At 43.7% G+C, this 21,467-nt stretch overlaps 1 protein-coding gene across 1 annotated transcript; it reads left to right on the plus strand.

Moving 5' to 3' along the window:
* The first annotated feature begins 12,686 nt into the window (after window positions 1-12,686).
* Window positions 12,687-14,537, plus strand: LOC120726514 (E3 SUMO-protein ligase ZBED1-like). Its single transcript, XM_040020144.1, has 5 exons — window positions 12,687-12,977; window positions 13,078-13,625; window positions 13,765-13,909; window positions 14,019-14,250; window positions 14,352-14,537. Exons 1-5 carry the CDS (start codon window positions 12,793-12,795, stop codon window positions 14,535-14,537), a joined length of 1,296 nt encoding a protein of 431 aa, XP_039876078.1. The 5' UTR covers window positions 12,687-12,792.
* The last annotated feature ends 6,930 nt before the right edge of the window (window positions 14,538-21,467 follow it).

Here is a 21,467-nt window from a genome sequence, read left to right on the forward strand (position 1 = left end):
ACTCCTGACATTTTACTTCTACAGTAAAGTTACAGTGGGATCCAAATAATATCAGGCTGATCCTGCCACGATTTGTTTCCCCGGTTCAAATCACGGACTAACAGTATCCCACAGTTGTTTATTTTTTTGAACCCATTTTGCACAGAGAGGCATATTTTGAGAAATGTACTGATAGCAATGTTGAATATTATTACACAGAAAAAAAACCCAACTACACGTAAAATAATTACACCGTGACGCCTCTGCATTTCTAAATTGAGAGACAGTAACTGTGTGTGTATGTAAGCGTGTAAAACCTGAAGATAGAGACAAAATACTGATACTGTTAATCTGACTATCTCCCATTCTGCAATTCATCTCATGTAAACAATAACGTGGCGCACAGTGTGACATGAAAAAAGGCACATACCTTTGATGTTGAGTGACGGGCTTTGTATTCCTCGTCCACACGTAAACGTAAAAAACGGTGTTTTAAAAAGAAATTCCGTTTTCGGTGATTCGAAACGCCGTTTACATGCTGACGTAAGGCCCAAAAGCATAGAAACAGCTGCGTTTTCAAAAATACCCGTTGAAGTATGGATGTAGCGTAAAAGAGTTGGGAGATTATTTTATTACTACCTGTAATTTATTGCAGTTTACTTGCATTTGCTTAATTGTTTACTAAATGTTTAAGGTGTGAAATAAATCGCAGTGGAGTTTGAAAACAAACTATGGGTGTGTGTGGTTGGAGGATGTGTGTGTGGGGCGCGAACATTTTCCTTGTAAAGCAAAGGGGGGCCCAGAAAAAAAAATTTTGGGAACCACTGCTTTAACGGGTAAAATGAAGTGGCAAACCATCCTGGCTTTATGAATGTGAGCTACAAGCATACTCTGATGGGCAAAGTTAAGTGGCAAACCGTCATGCCTACTTAAATTGGTGCTGGAATTACTCTGTGACAGCAGAAATGTGCATAAACTACTTACGGTAGGACGTTTTGCCAAAGTAGGATGGTTTGTCAGAACACCGTGCAGCATTTAACCCTTTAAGACCTACCATAGAACCAAGTCCGCCAGAGCTTATATTATATTTTTCATGCTGTAGTGCCATTTTGGGAGCATTTCAAGTTGCTATACATCAATATAACCATTATAGCCCAAATTTTAATAATATGTCTGCATTAAGTGCATAGAAATTACATAAAGTGCAAGAAAGTGCAATAAACTACAAAAAATTGAAAATTGTTTTTGTTTTTTTAACATATATTTCTAGTTAGAGAATTTAAGAGGCTTATCCCTCAAAACTGTAAATACAAAAAAGTTGCACAAAATAGTTTCCCACCACAGGAAATTTATTTTGAGTGTCTTCATAGTTTTATTTTTGAAATACACCAATTTTTATACACTGCAGGAAAAACGAAAACAAATATTATAGTCCAAATTTGCAAAAAAGCAGCATATGCATCAAAATAAATTATTTCCAGCAGTGCAATTTGAGTTCTAAGCATCCCAGACACGACACAGAAAGTCATAAAGTCAAACATAACTTTTAAAAACACCAGTATAGGCTCATGAGGCCCTGATGGTAAAAAACTACCAAAAATTCTTTAAAATGACGTCACTTCCGGTTTCGGGGCAGGTAATGCGATAGTTCACGCTGACGTCTATTGTAACTAGGAAGTGGTATGAACAGCTGATCGGATCGGCAAAGCGTGTTTCTGGAATATTATGTTTTTGTTGCTGCAAGTGCTTTTTATGCAGTTTCTGCAAAGCTATAAGTGGAAGGAAACCGTGACCTAGGACAAGCTGATGGCATAAGATGTAAGTACAACTCCTCCGGTTTCATATGCAAAAAAAATTATTGCGCAAGCTTACGTGGTTGCAGTGCTACCGGGATTTAAAAGTAGTTGCGCAAAACGGAGCGTGCCCGCTCCGACCGGTTTTAAAGGGTTAAAGCCTGGAAGTACTGACCTTACTTTGAGTTTGATTCCGTAAAAAGTGACAAAAACATTAGCTGCTCACTGCATGGGAAGAAAACATTCTTTTTACAGCGAAACTCCCCCCCCTCCCCTAAACTTCCGAGCAAGCACTGAGTACGCTGCCAGATCCTTCCACTGACTGCTGCGACACACCTGCACCAGGGCAAACCTCCGCCTGCCCCACTCCTGCTATACAGGTGAAATAGAGCAAATAGAGAAATAGAGCAACAGGATCGCTGAGTCTTTGATTTTATTTATTTTCTGCTGTGTTTTACTTGCATCTATTTGAAAGAGTGAGTGTAAATGGCCTGCATTTGTATAGCGCTTTTCTAGTCCTTAAGGACCACAAAGCGCTTTACACTACATTCAGTCATTCACACACAGGTGATAGCAAGCTACATTGCAGCCACAGCTGCCCTGGGGCGCACTGACAGAGGCGAGGCTGCCGGCCACAGGCGCCACCGGGCCCTCTGACCACCACCAGTAGGCAAACATGGGGTTAGTATCTTGCCCAAGGATATTTGGCATGCAGCCTGGGATCGAACCACCGACCTTCTGATTAGTGGCTGACCTGCTCTGCCACCTGAGCTACAGGTGTGTAACTGGTGTGATTCTGCGTTGTGTCTGATAAAAAAGGTAAAAGAAAGAAAGGCCTCCAAGTAAATAACTTGCCCACTCCAGCTCCTCTCCCACAGGGGAATTGTAGAAAAGGGCTGGCATTTATTTTTACATTAAACATAAAGTATGCATTTACATGTAACATATTTGACATAAGATTAAAAAAAAACAACAACATGAAATCCAATATACCTGATAAAAAAGGTAAAAGAAAGAAAGGCCTCCAAGTAAATAACTTGCCCACTCCAGCTCCTCTCCCACAGGGGAATTGTAGAAAAGGGCTGGCATTTATTTTTACATTAAACATAAAGTATGCATTTACATGTAACATATTTGACATAAGATAAAAAAAAAACAACAACATGAAATCCAATATACCTGATAAAAAAGGTAAAAGAAAGAAAGGCCTCCAAGTAAATAATTTGCCCACTCCAGCTTCTACAACCAAATACAAACAGTGGGGAAGAGGGTTAGCTCAACCCACCACAACTTCCAAGCTAGCAAGGAGTATATATTCATGCTAGCATTTAGGGCGCCTAAAACACATTTATGATACACACACACTACACACTTATAACATCTAACAAAAAACAGGCTTAATAATGACAATAATTGAACTAAAATCGCAATCAGAAACATCGGGGTGGCTAAATATGAATTATATATGTGTTTTAAAGGGTTGGAAAGAAATGACACCCACCTCTCCCACAGGGGAATTGTAGAAAAGGGGAGAGGCCAAAGGGGTACACTGTATTTCTAGGGTTGCACCAAAGAAGAAGAAGAAAAGAATGAGGAGGGGCTCTAGCTGATAATGAACATAACTACAGTCTTGGAGGTCCTAAAAGTCAGGTATAAAAGGAACAGTTTGGGGGTTTAGAACTCATTTTGTGTAATTATAACAAGATGTGATTTATGACCCTGTTACATTCACCCCCCAAGAATTACACAAAATCCTAAAGAGTACACAAAAAAATAAAATAAAATGTATAAATACACCCACAACAACAGATACAGTGGCCTCAAACAAATTCACATCACATATCCAATGAATTAGATCAGCAACATAGCTTCCTCCAAGGAGGATAAGAGACCTGAGACCCGCTCGGTCTCAGGTCTCAGGACACACAATAGACAAAATGAGGTGCCATTTACACCACACAAAACAGGCCATAATATCTATGGGCGTCACCATCAGACTGCACAGACTGACAAAATACAATCAACTCTGTGCCTCTATTATTCTTTACCAAAAACAATAGCAATGGACAACATACAGCAATAAACAAATTCACACATCAATAACCGCTGCTTGAACAGGTTCAACACCAAGGAGTGTTTCGAGTTAAACCATTGATTCAATCAAGCGCCGAACTGGTTTAATGATTCTACCAAAACGTGTGGTATGTCCCTGATCCAAGTCCACATCTTCGGGTTCAAGAGAATGAAAACTATGGGATCCAGCAGAGGAGTCTGGGGAGGCTCCATCACCAGCCAGCCCACCAAGATCAGGAGCACCCATCATAGGAGGGGTCTCATGAACGCCATCTTCGACTGGGTCAGCGGTGGATTGCTGATGGATCCATGATAGTGTGCGGTCATCACACTCGCCAATGCTGGAGACGGAATCCACAGTACGGGTGGCAGGAGGTACGCTCCTGTGTCCCCAAAAGATGTCACAGACCCATCCAGGTCAGACTCAGGGGGGCCACTGACAACGGTCACAGCAGGATGTGCAGCATCGTCGTTCAATGTTGTGTCCAAGGGCAAAAAGTTAACTTGAAGGAGCAGGTTGCGATGCACCACACGCTCATGACCTTCTTTGTCTCTGATACGGCAGATGTGAAGAGCAGGATCCAAGTCGACTACCGTGTACACAACAGGTCCCCATTTGTCAGAGAGCTTCCTTTTTCCTCTGACTCCCTTGTTTGCCAACAACACCTGGTCCCCTAGTGAAAGAGGCAGACCCTTCACCTTTCTGTTGTACTGGTCAGACTGGTATCTCTGCTCCATCGTGATGTACTCCTCGGCTTGGAGCATGGCAGAGCACAGGTCATCCATCAGTGACTTGACATAGATATCATAGTCACAAATGGTGTCATCATGAAGGACATCCCGAAACATGAGGTCATCTGGCAACCTTGGGACCCTCCCAAACATCAGGTAGAATGGCGCAAAGCCGGAGGTCTCGTGTGCCATACAGTTATACACAAACGCCATGAACTGTATCATCTGCGGCCATTTCTGCTTACATCTGGGGGGGAGGGACCGTAACATGTTTCCAAGGGTGCGATTAAATCTCTCTGTGGTACCATTACCCATGGGGTGGTATGGTGAAGTGTGGGATTTGGCAACGCCACCCAAAACCAGAAGCTCTGCAAGCAGCTCACTCTCAAAACTAGCTCCCTGGTCAGAGTGAATGCGCTGAGGGAAGCCATGCACACAGAAAAATCCATCCCAGAGCTTTTTAGCAACTCTCTTAGCTGTCTGATCCGGGCATTGGAATGCATGTGCTAATTTTATGAAGTGGTCAGTAATCACAAGGACATCCACAGACTTGTTGTTGCTGTCCTCAGCGACCAGAAGTCAATGCACACAGGTTCCAGTGGAGCACAGGTCTTAATGCTTTCTAACGGGGCCCTAGCTGCTGGCTCTGGGGTCTTGCTGAGAACACACCTGCAGCAATTTCTCACATGATCGCGCACATCCTTCTCCATATCATTCCTAGAAGAAACGCTGACGAGCCAAGGAGAGTGTGCGAGGTTGACCTTGATGACCAGCATTGTCGTGTATGCCAGACAGCACCACTTGTTTTAGGGAGTCAGGTACCACAAACTGGAATCTCTTGTGTTTGGCCAGTGGGTCCCTCACAACTCTGTAGAGGATACCATTGAGGAATGTGAGCTAATCCCATTGTTTCAGGAGCAGCAACGTATGTTGGTGCTCTGACAAATGGGGACCTGTTGGGTCTGCGCTTACGCTCAACATAGCGGGCTACTCTGGAGATTACAGGATCCCCTGTTTTATGAGACAGGAGATCAGCATGGGACAGCGCATGAGAGACATCACAGTCAGGTGGACTAATGGAGGTCAGGTGACCAGCGAGGGATGTTGCATGCTGGCGAGAAGCAGACTCCCACTCACAGAGGGAAGACACGTCATCAGTTGACAGAGACACATCAAGCACAGCAGAGGGTGGAGCACTGCGTATCGATTGAGGTTGACAGGTCAAACGGAAGGCATCTTGGACACTGGCATCTTTCACATCACTGATTTGCTCTAGCAGCTCAAAGTTGGGCTCCGACAGGAGGTGCTGGGCCAAAGGCCTCACAAATGGTTCCCTGCTCAGGGTGTCTGCCATGATGTTCAGCTTTCCGGGAGCATATTTGATCTCAAAGCAGTATGGTGCAAGCTTAGAGACCCAACGCTGTTCACAGGCATCCAGCTTTGGCTTAGTCAGAATGTATGTGAGAGGATTGTTATCAGTCCAGACAGTGAACCGGTGACCCTTGAGCCAGTGGCTGAACTTATCGCACACAGCCCACTTCAGAGCCAAAAATTCAAGCCGGTGTGCTGGGTATTTGGCCTGACTGCGGCTGAGAGACTTACTAGCAAAGGCTATAGGTCTTGCTCTCTCCTCACCAGCTGGCACCTGGGATAATACAGCACCCAGCCCATCCATGGAAGCATCAGTTGAAAGGATGAATGGCCTCTCAAAATCAGGATGTGCCAGCACCGCACAGCTGAGGAGTGCACCTTTGAGTCCCTCAAATGCCTTCTCGCAAGCAGGAGTCCAGTCTTGAGGGGTGAGCTTACGAAAGGTTCCAGGTTTCCGACTCCCATGGCAGCCTTTAGTCCTCTTCTGACCGGCAGTTAGAGCAAAGAGTGGCTTTGCAATACGAGAGCACCCTGGAATGGAATGCTGGTAAAAGATCACCATGCCAAGGAAGGATCTCACTTTCCTCTGAAAAGGGGTGCGACCGTCACCATCCATAAGCTCAGTCTTCTGAAAACTGGCGATAACCCTCACTTTATCCCGATCAACCGAGACACCACCAGCATCCACGACATGACCCAAAAACCTCACAGAGCGTCTGAGAAAGTGACATTTTTTCTGCGTCAGCTTCAGATTGCTAGTCCTCAGGCGAGAGAAAACAATCTTGAGACGTTTTAGGGCCTCCTCTTCTGAAGGTGCAAACACCAGCAGGTCATCAAGATAACACAGGAGGCTGGAAAAGTTCAAGTCACCAAAGATGCTGAGCATCATCCGCATAAAAGATGCTGGGCTGTTGCATAGACCCTGGGGAAGTCTTGGCCTGTACTCATACAGGCCAAGAGGTGCAGTGAAAGCCATGTACCGTCTGTCAGACTCATGGAGGGGAATGTTGTAGAACCTGGATGTGAGGTCCATGGTGCTGAAGAAAGCATTCCCACCAAGGGCAGCAAGGCAGTCAGCCTGAGGAGGCAGTGGGTGAGCATCCTTAACGGTTTTGGCATTGAGCCAGCGGAAGTCAGTGCATATTCTCAAGTCACCTGACTTCTTCCAAACCATTACCAGTGGTGCGGCGTATTCGCTGGTGGACTTACTGATGATGCCTTTCATCTCCATGTCTGACAGCACCTCTCGCAACTTATGATAGTGAGCCGGGGGTACTCTGTGATAGGGAAGCCTGAAAGGGTGGTCGTCAGTGAGGTGGATATGATGGACAAAGTCTTTCACCTCACCACAGTCCAGTTTGTCTCTAGAGAACACATCTTGGTAAGTCAACACAAGCCCCACCAATTTCCTCTTCCACCCATCTGACACTTCACAGCCCCCAATGTCAATATCAGCCAACCCAGCGTCTTTGAGTAGCTGTGCAGAGTCAGGCACGGAGTCTGATGAGGGAGGAAAACTGGTATGCTGGTCAGTCAGAGTCTCGCAGAGACCTTGAGTGATGGGCAGGTCCTCTACAGCAATACAAGGAAAGACATCCGCAATCTTAGCATTGCGACGAAGTGTCACAGGGCTCTCTGTTGGGTTAAGGACTTTCATAGGGACCCAACGATCTCCCCACATGGGTGTTATAATGCGCCCCACCATTATATTCTTTGGAGTGGAACGGGCTGACGTGGGTTCCACAACGGCAGTACTTTCTGGAGACACAAGGGCAGAAGCTGGCAGCTTTCCCCAAACTACATATTCTTTTTGTGTCACGAGAGTGACACTCTTCCGCAACCTGACTGTACCTACTTTATCTGGCAACACAGGAGCAGACCACCGTGAGATACAACTCAGCAACTGCAGGAAGTCTTCACAATCATTGCCAGTGTAATTGGAGTTAATAAGCTCCCAGTAATTTGTATCAGCCTTCATCTTCTGAATGATGGGCCGGATCACATTGCTCCCCACAATGAGTTCATCTTTTTTTGCCCAGGAACCGCAAACGTTGGCACAAGCAACCTAGACCCATATATTTCCAAATCACAGATGCATTTGGGTTGTGTGAGAAGGCCACCGCAACCAACCAGCACCACATTTTCAGAGACCTGCTGCGGAATCAGAGCAACACCAGCAGCTCTTAGCTTGTTATCAGCCTCTTCACTTAGTGTGCATGACATACTTCCTGAATCAAGCATGCCTGTTAAGGAGCACCGGCCACTGATGGACACTGGGGTGTAAAACAACTCACTAGCCCTGCCAACTCTTTGTGAACCCATAATAACAGTCTTCTCATCAGAGAGGCCACTACAGCAGTTAACATATATGGTTTCTGGATCTGTTGCATTTGTGAGGGTTTCATTAACACTGCCCATGCTACCCCTCTTGTTACATGGGCTGGCTAGTTTAAAGCAGCATTGGTGGGAGGAGGGACTGAAATGCTTGGTTTCTGGCGCAACTGTGGGCATTCACGCCTCATGTGTCCAGGGTCAAAGCAGCTGTGGCATAGCTTGTACAGCCTACAATGCACATGGGTTGTGTGTTCATGTGAGCCACACACTCTACAAGAAGCACGATAAGCACTGCAGTGCCCATGGGAATGACCCGTGGGTTGTGGGCACCTAGGACCAGTGGCTAGTGATGCAGTGCACATGGACAGAACCTTGTCAAACAGTGCTACCATCTGTTGAACATCTGGCTCAGCTGGAGGAGGGCCGGAAACTGGCAAAGATGGGAGCATGACATGAGGAGTCGAGGGAGGACAAGCCGAGGGCTGCTGAACACATACCATGTCACCAGAAGAGAGAGGCTGACATGTGTCTGCAGAGGGAACAGAGGGCATAGGGTACGAGGCTGGCTCATGTGTTACTGGGACTGCTTGAGCACTACTGGAGTGGGGCTGGCTGTTAACAGTAACAGGGCTCAGATGTGGGATAGACAGACATGCTGTATTATGAGACAAAACACTGTCTTACTTTCCTCACATAGTTGTCCAGACGGTTCTGAACCTCAGCCGCAGTCCATTCCTCAGGAGCCTTCAGTTGAAAAGACAAGGCAAGACTGTGATCAGGACAGTGATTAATGAACATCGAAACAACCTCACCACTGGGGTCCTCTACCAGTTTGCCACGCCTGCGGAGACACTCATCAGCAGCGTCAATAGACTTGTTCAACTGGATCCAGTAATCCATGGCATTCTCACCTGGTCGTGGCACAGTACTGTAGAAATCTTTCATGGGCAGGCTGGAATATGTCAAGTCGCTGAAGTTAGACCTCAGTATGTCAAACACAGGAGTGATAAGATCATTCCCATTCAACTCAGGGCGGCAACGAAGTGACACCTTGACCACATCTCTGGCTTTATAAACTAGTTTTAAAAAGAGACTTTTTCATTTGATTACATTTTACATGTTCTGGACACTCGGGTAAAGAGAGGGGCTGAGCTGTCAATTGATCACCACCTGGTGGTGAGTTGGATCAGGTGGCGGGGGAGGACGCTGGACAGACCTGGTGCACCTAAACGCGTAGTGAGGGTGTGCTGGGAACGTCTAGCAGAGGCCCCAGTCCGCGAGATCTTCAACGCACACCTCCGGCAGAGCTTCAACAGCATTCCGAGGGAGACTAGGGACATTGAGTCCGAATGGACCATGTTCAGCATCTCCATTGCCGAAGCTGCTGCATTGAGCTGCGGCCGCAAGGTGGTTGGTGCCTGCCGTGGCGGTAATCCCCGAACCAAATGGTGGACACCAGAGGTCAAGGGAGCCACCAGGCTGAAGAAGGAGTCCTATCGGGCTTGGTTAGCCTGTGGGACTCCGGAGGCAGCCGACAGGTATCGACAGGCCAAGCGGAATGCGGCTCGGGCAGTGGCTGAAGCAAAAACTCGGGTGTTGGAGGCGTTCAGAGAGGCCATGGAAAAAGACTTTTGGACTGCCTCGAAGAGATTCTGGCAAACCGTCAGGCGTCTCAGGAGGGGAAAGCAGTGCTCCACCTGCACTGTGTATAGTGCTGGCGGAGCGCTGCTGACGTCGACTGAGAAAATTGTCAGGCGGTGGAAGGAATACTTCGAGGACCTCCTTAATCCCACTGACACGTCTTCCGAGGAGGAAGCAGAGTCTGGGGATGAGGGGAATGACCCGCCAATTTCCGGGGGCGAGGTCACTGAGGCAGTTAAACAACTCCTTGGTGGCAGAGCCCCTGGTGTTGATGAGGTCCGCCCCGAGTTCCTGAAGGCTCTGGACGTTGTAGGGCTGTCCTGGTTGACACGCCTCTGCAATGTTGCGTGGAGATCAGGGGCAGTACCTGTGGACTGGCAGACCGGGGTGGTGGTCCCCATCTTTAAGAAGGGAGACCGGAGGGTGTGTTCCAACTACAGGGGGATCACACTCCTCAGCCTCCCTGGGAAAGTCTATGCCAGGGTGCTGGAAAGGAGAGTTCGTCCGCTAGTCGAACCTCGGATACAGGAGGAACAATGCGGTTTTCGTCCTGGTCGCGGAACACTGGACCAGCTCTTTATCCTCTCGAGGATACTTGAGGGTGCATGGGAGTTTGCCCAACCAGTCTACATGTGTTTTGTGGACTTGGAGAAGGCATTCGACCGTGTCCCTCGGGGTGTCCTGTGGGAGGTGTTGCGGGAGTATCGGGTGTCTGGCCCATTGTTACGGGCCATTCGATCCCTATACAACCGTTGCAAGAGCTTGGTTCGCATTGCCGGCAATAAGTCGGACTCGTTCCCGGTGGGTGATGGGCTCCGCCAGGGCTGCCCTTTGTCTCCGGTTCTGTTCATAATTTTTATGGACAGGATTTCTAGGTGCAGCCAAGTGGCGGAGGGCTTTCGCTTTGGTGGCCTCAGAATCTCATCTCTGATTTTTGCGGATTATGTGGTTCTGTTGGCTTCATCGGGTGAGGGCCTCCAGCTCGCACTGGAACGGTTCGCAGCCGAGTGTGAAGCAGCGGGAATGAGGATCAGCACCTCCAAATCTGAGGCCATGGTTCTCAGCCGGAAAAGGGTGGAGTGCCCACTCCGGGTCGGGGATGAGTTCCTGCCCCAAGTGGAGGAGTTCAAGTATCTCGGGGTCTTGTTTGCGAGTGATGGGAGAAGGGAGCCGGAGATCGACAGACGGATTGGGGCTGCAGCTGCAGTAATGCAGACGCTGCACCAGTCCGTCGTGGTGAAGAGGGAGCTGAGTGTAAAAGTGAAGCTCTCAATTTACCGGTCGATCTACGTCCCTACCCTCACCTATGGCCACGAGCTGTGGGTAGTGACCGAAAGAACGAGATCGCGGATACAAGCGGCAGAAATGAGCTTCCTCCGAAGGGTGGCTGGCCTCTCCCTTAGAGATAGGGTGAGAAGTTCGGCCATCCGGGAGGGGCTCAGAGTAGAGCCGCTGCTGCTCCACATCGAAAGGAGCCAGCTGAGGTGGTTCGGGCATCTGACAAGGATGCCCCCTGGGCGTCTCCTGGGTGAGGTGTTCCAGGCATGTCCCACCGGGAGGAGGCCCCGGGGCAGACCCAGGACACGCTGGAGAGATTATATCTCTTAGATGGCCTGGGAACGCCTTGGTGTTCCCCCGGATAAGCTGGAGGAGGTGGCTGGGGAGAGGGAGGTCTGGGCCTCTTTGCTTAGGCTGCTGCCCCCGCGACCCGGCCTCGGATAAAGCGGATGAAGATGGATGGATGGATGGACATTTTATATGATGGATTATGCAGAAAAAGTAGAATTGGGCTGAAAGATCTATCGCTTTATTACCTATTCAGGTTGTAAATCATGTTTTTAAAACGTAACTTAGTAACTAATTACTTTTGAAAATAAGTAATCAGTAAAGTAACGGGATTACTGGTTTGAGACTGGATGTAGGATTGTACATTTCCGGTAGTTTTACTTTGCGGTCAATCGCTACTACGAAGATTTACTCCAAAATCATGTCCAAAACTCGAAAACGGAAAGATCGCGTTAAGTTACAAAGAGCAGAAGGTGGGAACACTCACCACTGTTGTGTCATAAAAAATCTAATGATCAATTTAAAGAGTTTAGATCTATCAGTTGTTTACATCACTCAACACAAGCAGAACTGCATTACTGCATGCAGAAGACACATCGTCCACATTCAGAAGCACATCTCTGTATAGTGACTGGTCTTGTGATTTAAACAGGCAAATGTTCAGCATTCAAACTACAGGTGAAAAATAGTCAAACCAGATGTTTCCCCCGTTATGTTAATATCAGCTAGTCAAGTACACACCTACACAACATGTTAACAAACCGTGAAAAAAAGCCACACAAAAAATGGATGATTGCTGGTAAGGGTTTCTATACATTAGTATTTACGAAGGGTATGTTGTGACTAGGGATGGGTATCGAAAACCGGTTCTTGTTGAGAACCGGTTCCCACTGTTTCAATTCCTTGGAATCATTTGCCATTTTTAAAAACGATTCCCTTATCGATTCCAGTCGCCCCGAATGACGTCATCACGTTGAGTAGCTTCTTTTACCCAGTAGGAAACATGGCGCTTGAGCGGCACAAACGCTCAAAAGTTTGGTTACACTTTATGAGAAAGGATGACAACAGGGCAACGTGCAATACTTGCAAAGTAGAGATTTCATCAAAAGGAGGAAACACTACGAACATGCAAAAGCATTTGCTCAAAAAACACGCGATTGCTTTCAACGAATGTCGTGTTTTTGATCCGGCGTCCTCTCCCGTTAATACTGCAGGTAACTAATCAATTAGCATTGCATATTATGTTAGCGCGATTTACCTTATTACAAAACCTGCTATTACTGTGCGTTGCATTTAGATAACCATGATGAGAGAGACTGGCTCAGATGCTGGCAGTTCTCGCTGCAGTCTACGGGTGGCGTCTCCTTTCACAGAGGCAGGGAAAAGTAAAATGACACAGGCCAGGATAGACGAATGTCACCGAGCAGTGACTAAGTTTGTTGTAAAAGGCTTGCACCCTTTTGCCACAGTAGATGCCCCCGAGTTTCGGTAAGTGAATGTTTAATTGTAGGCTAAGTCAGGGAATGTCAAAGTTGCATGTTCTCCTCTTACCAGATGTTTCACCCGTTTCCATTTCTCTATCTTTTAGAGAAATGATAAAGACTCTGAACCCTAAGTACAAAGCCCCAAACAGAGACAGTTTAACCAACCACTTGATCCCTGCTTGGTATGCAGTCGAAAAGGCAAATCTGATTTCTCAGCTGAAACATGTGTTGAAGGCAGCCATCACTGCAGATGGATGGACAAGTTTTAGTCAAGATCATTACCTCACAGTAACGCTGCATTATGTCAGGAATGGCCAGACTCATGAAAAAGTCCTCAAAACCAAACCAGTGTACCAGGCACAGACAGGGACAGCTGTAGCAGAGGAGATTGATGAGATCTTGGAGGAGTATGGTATCAAAGACAAGGTTGTGGCAGCCACTGTTGATAATGCGGCCAACATGGATGTAGCTGTCAAAAAGCTACAAATTCTCAAGTTTCCATGCTTTGCACACACCCTGAACCTTGGAGCTCAGAAGCTCTACAACTGTCCTGCCATTTCCAACTGGGCGGCAAGAATTCGCTCTGTGATTGTATGGATGAAGAGGTCCCACATGGCAAAAGTGGTCCTGAAGGAGAAGCAAGAGTTGCTCAGTAAGCATAGTAAATATTTTTTAAGATTGCGTATATTATAATCATTAGATCATGATCAAATTAAATTTATAAACTAAGATATGTGGGACCATATCGGACCTTACATTAGCATTTAAGTTGTGAACGTGTTACCCCTCAGAGCTGCCCAAGCATATGCTGCTCCTAGATGTAAAGACCAGATGGAATTCTTTGTATTTGATGATGGAGAGATTCTGCGAGCAGTTTCCTGCCATCCAGGCTGCAGCCATCGATCCACGGATAAGAAAGTCCATAGAAAAGGAAAGGTGAGTGGTATTGAAAAATAATGATAATATGGCTTAATTTGGACTCAGGTTTTATTTTGTTTGTTTTATGCAACATATCTGTTGTATTTTTGCTTTGTTGATATTGCAGACTGGCTAAAATGGGCAATGATGACTTAAGAAAAGCAGAGGAGTTTGTGGTACTCATGCAGAAGCACTACACCTCCACACTAGCAGTGTCCAGTGACAAAAGTCCGACCTGTGGTGAGATTTTGCCCATCCTGCAAAAGCTACAGCAACACTACACCGTACAAGAAGATGACTCTGCCTTCACAAGGAGCATAAAGGACAACATTTGGAAAGATCTTTCCAAACGATACCAGGTAGAATTGATGATTTATTTATTTATCATAAATAAAATAACAGTTATAAATACTGAAGGATTGTCATGATGTCACATTTTCCTCCCTCTTAAAAATTTAAGGACGCTGATATCAAGAACTTCCTGGAGGAGGCCACCATCTTGGACCCCCGATTTAAATCCAAAGTGGAGAAGGATGAAGTCTGGCACAGGATCAGGGAAGCAGCAATTGCAGCAAAGACAGAGGCAGGTGCAGATGAGGTATTTCAATATGATGGTGTCTTTGATCCAAGATGGCGGCGCACGTAGTTGCAGCAGCTCAGTGTTCTGATGCAATGATCGGGGACCATTCTTAATTTCGTTGTTCTCGTGACAATGACAATAAAGTTTCTGATTCTGATTCACTGTAGCACATTTCCATTGTGAGAGTGAGACCTTTCATCTATGGATCTGCGGTACTTAGTTTGATTTGTTTGTTTATTTGCCACTTTCTACTCAAACACCTGGAGCAAGGAGACACACAGGGAGAGTTGTTCGAAGATGAGGATGAAGAAGACTATGTAAGTTTAGTTCATTGTGATAATAATTTAAATGTCATGGATTGTTCATGTTTTGCTTAATTTTTTATCATGTCCATTTAATTTCAGGCGCCACCAGTAAAGCAAAAAAAAAAAAAAAAAAACGGCCTTGGAGGAACTCTTTGAAGAAGAGGACAACGAGCTGCAGTCATTCCAACAACGGCATCCCGTTCTTTCCCTGGCCCAGAGAGTGGATCAGGAGATCCAGCTGTATAGAAGCCTAACCCCCATCCCCTGCAAGGATAACACCGCCCTATGGTGGTGGAGAAAGAGAGAGACTCTGCCCCTGCTGTCAGCACTGGCTGAAAGGTTTCTGTGTGTTCAGGCATCCTCCACCCTGTCTGAGAGGGTGTTCTCCACAGCTGGAGAGACCATAAGTCCAGAAAGATCACGTATCCTTCCTGAAAAAGCAGATATGCTTATATTTCTGCAAAAGAATTTTTAATTCTCCATAGTTGATGGATGCAGAATTACACAGTGCACAGTTCCATTGGACTTGAGTTGATTGTATTTTTTGCTGGCTGATATAGTTTTATTTTTGAGTGCCCAGCTCATATATATACTTTTAAAAAGGAGAGTGTGAATGTTACTGGAGTTTCTTGTGTAATTGCCACTGAATAATTTATGTTATACTTTGTTATTGCTCTAACAGAATATTTATTTTATTATTATTTTACATTTACAACTTTTTTTTTCCTGGGTTCTCGTGGCACCCCATCGAGGAGCAGTAGGCTGTGGATCGCTTAAGATCTCACTCTTGGGTTTGTAAGGTCATGCTACTTCTACATTTCTGTCTTGTTCAAAGATAAGATATAAAACAAAGTTCAAAGCTAATCGACCTGTGTGTTCTCCTCTTTTTAAAAATAAGAATCGATAAGAGAATCAATAAAGAATCAAATCGTTAAACAGAATCGATAATGGAATCGGAATCGTGAAAATCTTATCAATACCCATCCCTAGTTGTGACTTACCTTCCAAATTACAGTGGTCCCTCGCTATAACGTGGTTCACCTTTCACCTCGCTGTTTCGCAGATTTTTTAGCGCAAGTTTGCATGCTTATTTTTTTTTTTTTTTTTTATTTTTTTTAACTTTTTATTTTATTTATTTGAACAACTCACCTGTCCATTACGCATACAGTTTCTTCAGAATAACAGAATACAAAGAGAGTCACAAACTCAAGACAGTGAAATTAGAAAGAGAAAGGAACAAACAAATATATATATATGTATAAAAATATAAATACATATAGAATAATAATTAGAAAAATAAGATAAAGTAAAACAAAAGAAAAAAAAAGGAAACATGCCTGTGGTGTCAAACATTTCCATCGTTCATTTCACTTTTCTTTTTTTTTTTGTATGCCCATCTTCATTCAGTTCAGTCTTTTTTTTCCCTTCCGTTGTACGTCAACCATTTTCCCCAGTCCTTCAAAAAGCGTTCTTCCTTTAATTTCAGTTTATATGTAAGGTTCTCCATCTCCATAATGTCCTCCACAATTGCTACCCACTGCTGCTTTCCTGGTGTTTCTGTCTCAAGCCAGTTTTTGGTGATGGCCTTCTTTGCTGCCAAAAGAAGAATCTTAGCCAGGTAACGATCCTTTACATCTACAGTACCTTCCAAGTACCCTAGATACAAAACAAGGCAGGTTCTAGGAATTATATAACCTAATACATCACAGAGAGCCGAGTGAATTTTAACCCAGAAAGTGTGAATTTTTCTGCATTTCCAGAAAATGTGTGTATGGTCTGGTTCATCCCATCCACACAGCCTCCAACATTGTTGTTGTGTATTGGTTTGTTTATTTTTAATCTTAGGTGTAATAAAATAGAGAATTTGATTTTTCCAGATGAATTCTCTCCACCTCAATGAGCGAGTTGTATTCTTATGTTCTTTCCATGTTTCATACCACACCCTCTCAGTGATTTCTTCACTCAGCTCTCTTTCCCATTTTACTTTAACATATACAGTTGATTCCTGTCTTGATTCCATCAAACATTTGTATAGGGTAGACACTGTTTTTGGAATAACACTTTTATATGCCAGTATAATTATTTTTATAATAGGATGGATTTTGTCTTCCTCTATTTTTATGTTTTTATTAAAGTAATCTGTCACCTGTAAGTATCTGTAAAAATCCTTGTTTTTTAAGTTGTATTCCCGTTTTAATTCTTCAAAACTTTTAATTTCTCCTGTTTTGATTAATAAACAAATTGCTGTGATTCCCTTTTCATTCCAATTTTTAAAACCAAGATCAAATTTTCCTGGTCTAAATTCTTCATCGAAGGCTATCCATTTTAGCAAACCAAGCTTTTTGCCAATCCTGAACTCCTTTACTGTATCATACCACACATTTAATGTAAAGGATATTATCGGGTTCCTATCTTGGTCTTTAGTTACGTATTCAGGGATCTTTTTTATACCCATGTTTGTTTGAATTGGGACATTGAGTGTGGAGAGCTCCACATCCTGCCAGCGAGCCCCGTAATCATCACTACACCAATATGTTATCTGGCGTATCTGTGCAGCACGAAAATATTCTTTTAAATTAGGAAGTGACATTCCTCCTTTCTCCTTAGTAAGCTGTAAAGTAGTGTATCGTACCCTTGGCCGCTTGCCTTCCCAGACAAATCTAGATATATACTTATCCCATTCTGAGAATTGGGTTTGAGGTATGCTTATCGGAAGAGAGAGGAATAAATATAGCAATCGTGGTAAGATATTCATCTTTATCACATTTATCCTGTCACTAAATCCTAACGAATATGTATTCCATCTTTCCATATCCTGCCTTATCCTGTTATTTATATGTCCATAGTTACTTTGATATAGTTTGGCATAGTTTTTGGTTATATTTATACCTAAATATTTAAGGGTTTTTGCCTCCCACTTTATTTCCCATTCCTTAAGATTTTGAGTTGGTATACAATTAAACATTAGAACTTGAGTTTTAAGTATATTTACTTTGTAGCCAGAAAGCGTACCAAATTTTCCTAACATTTCTGTAAGCTGCATAAAAGAGTTTGTGGGGTTTTTGAGGGCTATCAACACGTCATCAGCAAACAGACTAATTACATGCTCTTGTCTATTGATTTCTATTCCTGTTATTAGGGAGTCTTGTCTAATCATTTGTACCAATGGCTCAATATACAAGGCAAATAAGGTTGGACTCAAACAGCAACCCTGTCTAGTTCCTCTCTCTAGTTGGAATGTCTTTGTCAATGAGCCGTTAACTTTTAGTCTTGCAGTCGGTTTGTCATAGAGAGATTTAATGCATTGGATTGATTTCGTAGTGAACCCGAACTTTGCCATGGTTAGGTACAGGAAGTCCCAGCTGACTCGATCAAAGGCTTTTTCTGCGTCTAAACTTATCAATGCAGCCGGTATCTTGTCTTTATGTATTTGGTGTATGATGTGTAGGGTCCTTCTAATATTGTCTTGTGCCTGTCTATTTTTGACAAAACCTGCTTGGTCCTCATCTATCAGGTCTGGTATAAACGACTGGAGCCTATTTGATAGGATTGTAGTATAGATTTTATAATCAACATTCAACACCGATATAGGCCTGTAATTTTGGCAGTATTCTCTTTGTTTTTGTGGTTTTGGCAGCACCGTGATAATTGCCTCCCTCCAAGAGGGGGGAATCACATGTTTAGTGTGAGTCCAATTAAGAGTCTGGTGGAGTAAGGGTATCAAGTCTTTTCCACATTTCTTGTACCATTCGGCAGGAAACCCATCACTGCCTGGTGCCTTGTTTGTTCGTAATTTTCCAATCGCTTTCTGAATCTCCTCTATCGTTATTGGTGCTGTCATGCGATCATTTTGTATTGTTCCAATAGAGGGTAGATCTAAGGAGTCTAAAAATGTTTTAATATCATTTAGGCCATTATTAGTAGGTGCATTTTGTAGATACAGGTCCTTATAATAATCGGTAAAGATACTTTCTATCTCTTCTAGGTTATGTGTCATTTGTTCTGTCTTAGAATTATACAATTTGTTGACTGTTGTTTCTGCCTGTTGTTTTTTTAAACGTCTTGCCAATAGCCGTGCAGCTTTAGGGCCTGATTCATAGTAGCTCTGTTTTACATATCTTGCTTTTACTTCCATTTCATATAAGAGTAAATTATTAATTTTCTTCTTAATATCTTTCATTTGTTGTTGTATCTTGACATCTACCTTGCGTTTGTGTTTATTCTCCAATTGTGACAATTCATCCACATATTCATTATATTGCTTCATTCTTTCTCTTTTAAGGTTACTTGATATTGCGATTAGTTTCCCACGTATAACTGCCTTCAAACAGTCCCATAGAATAATTGGATCGGTTTCACCATTGTCATTTTCTTCTAAATAAGTTTTGACATCTTTTTGTATTTGTTCTACCACAGATTTATTGCTTAATAGCCCCACATTTAATCTCCATATTGTGTTTTTTGGTCTACCTTTAAGATAGATTTTTAAGTAGATAGCACTATGGTCCGACACATCTGCCACTCCAATCCAACAATCTGTTATTATATCTCTATTCCCTTTTTGCATAAAGAAGTAGTCTATTCTTGAATATACATAATGTGTTGCTGAATGACGACTATAATTCCTCTGTAGCGGATGCAAAGCTCTCCAGACATCAAAATAGTTAGTGTTAGAATTTTTATTTTTCTTCAGGCTGGTTGTGTCCAAGTCACTATCTAATATCACATTAAAATCTCCTCCACATATGCATATACCTTGTGCTTCTAGCACAAGAATATCAAAAATCAATTTAAAGAATTCCTTATTACTTTCAGGGGGGGCATACACATTCATCAATGTGACCATTGTTTGATTAATCACACCCTTGACAATGACATATCTACCTTCCTTATCCTTTATTTCTTTGTGAGATTGAAACTTAAGGGAATTAGTTATGAGAATTGCAACCCCTCTTTTCCTAGAGTTTGTATGAGAGCTGTAAAAGGTGTTTTTGAACCCAAATTTCCTCAATTTTTCGTGTTCTATTTTTGATAAATGAGTTTCTTGTAGGAAAGTTATCTGTGTCTTCTCCTTTTTCAGTTTAGTCATAATCTTGGCTCTTTTAACTGGGTTACAGATTCCATTAACATTTAAGGACATACACTTTATTTCTTCATGTGCAGTGAGCATTATCCTTTTGTGATCTACCGGCTATCTTTTGAGACCCCCACAGGCACTCCATTGAACCCTTGTTTAAACAAAACATTTTCATCAACAAGTTACAACTTAGTTTAACTATGTACAGATAAGAGGACTTCAATAAAGCGGTACCAGCCACCTTCCCCACCTGTTGTTCCTCTCTTTGTTTTTGGGGGGTATGTCTCTCATATTGAAAGGGCCCCCCTCCAGTAATGAGATATGACTCACGAAAGATTGTCACACTCATACTAGTCATTACTGTGTCCATCCCTAGCCAACTTTGTGTTTCCATATAATCCTACCAGACACACCGTGAATCCATCTTGTTGTTATACGTCTCCTTATACGCCTCTCATGCATGGTTATCATTATACTGAAATTCTTGAAGTGTCTCTCGAGCTCGCCTGCTAGCCACCCCAGCATACGTGGGCCGGACCGGTTTCCATGTCGCTGCCCCGATTGACAGACATCCCTCGGTGCTCTCTCTCTCCCGGCTGTTTATCCCTTTTTCCACGTTGTATCCTCTTGCTTGCAGGTCGTTAGCAGCCTCCTCCGCGTTGCCGTAAGTTTTCACTCCATTTGGCAAGGCAAGGCAAGGCAAGTTTATTTGTATAGCACAATTCAACAACAAGGTGATTCAAAGTGCTTTACAGAGACATTAGAAACAAAAACAAATAAAAAGCATGATTTAAAATTGATTAAAACAAGCAAACAAACAAACTAATTAACAAACAAACAAAACAGTATATAAAATCAAAACAGATAAAATCAGTAGTTAAATGTAAGTTTTGAAATTTAAGCTTAACAGTGTGGATTTGGTGCTTTATTCAAATGCAGCTGAGAACAGGTGAGTCTTCAACCTGGATTTAAATAAACTGAGTGTTTCAGCTGATCTGAGGCTTTCTGGGAGTTTGTTCCAGATATAAGGAGCATAAAAGCTGAATGCAGCTTCTCCGTGTCTGGTTCTGACTCTGGGAACTGATAAAAGACCAGATCCAGATGACCTGAGGGATCTGGAAGGTTCATACTGGGTCAGGAGGTCACTGATGTATTTTGGTCCTAAACCATTCAGAGCTTTATAGACCAGCATCAGAACTTTAAAGTCTATCCTCTGACGGACAGGCAGCCAGTGTAAAGACCTCAGAGCTGGACTGATGTGGTCCACTTTTTTGGTCTTAGTGAGGACTCGAGCAGCCGAGTTCTGAATGAGCTGTAGTTGTCTGACTGATTTTTTAGGTAGACCTGTAAAGATGCTGTTACAGTAATCAAGCCTACTAAAGATGAATGCATGGACTAGTTTTTCCAGGTCCTGTTGAGACATCAGATCTTTTATCCTTGATATATTCTTGAGGTGATAGTAAGCTGACTTTGTTATTGTCTTAATGTGTTTTTCTAAGTTCAGGTCTGCATCCATCACTACACCCAAATTTCTCACCTGGTTTGTGGTTTTTAGGTGTATAGATTGAAGTTCTCTGGTGACCTGTAATCGTTTTTCTTTGGCGCCAAAGACTG

Source organism: Simochromis diagramma, unplaced genomic scaffold, assembly GCF_900408965.1.
Source record: "Simochromis diagramma unplaced genomic scaffold, fSimDia1.1 OVJJ01000753.1, whole genome shotgun sequence".
Lineage (NCBI taxonomy): Eukaryota > Metazoa > Chordata > Actinopteri > Cichliformes > Cichlidae > Simochromis > Simochromis diagramma.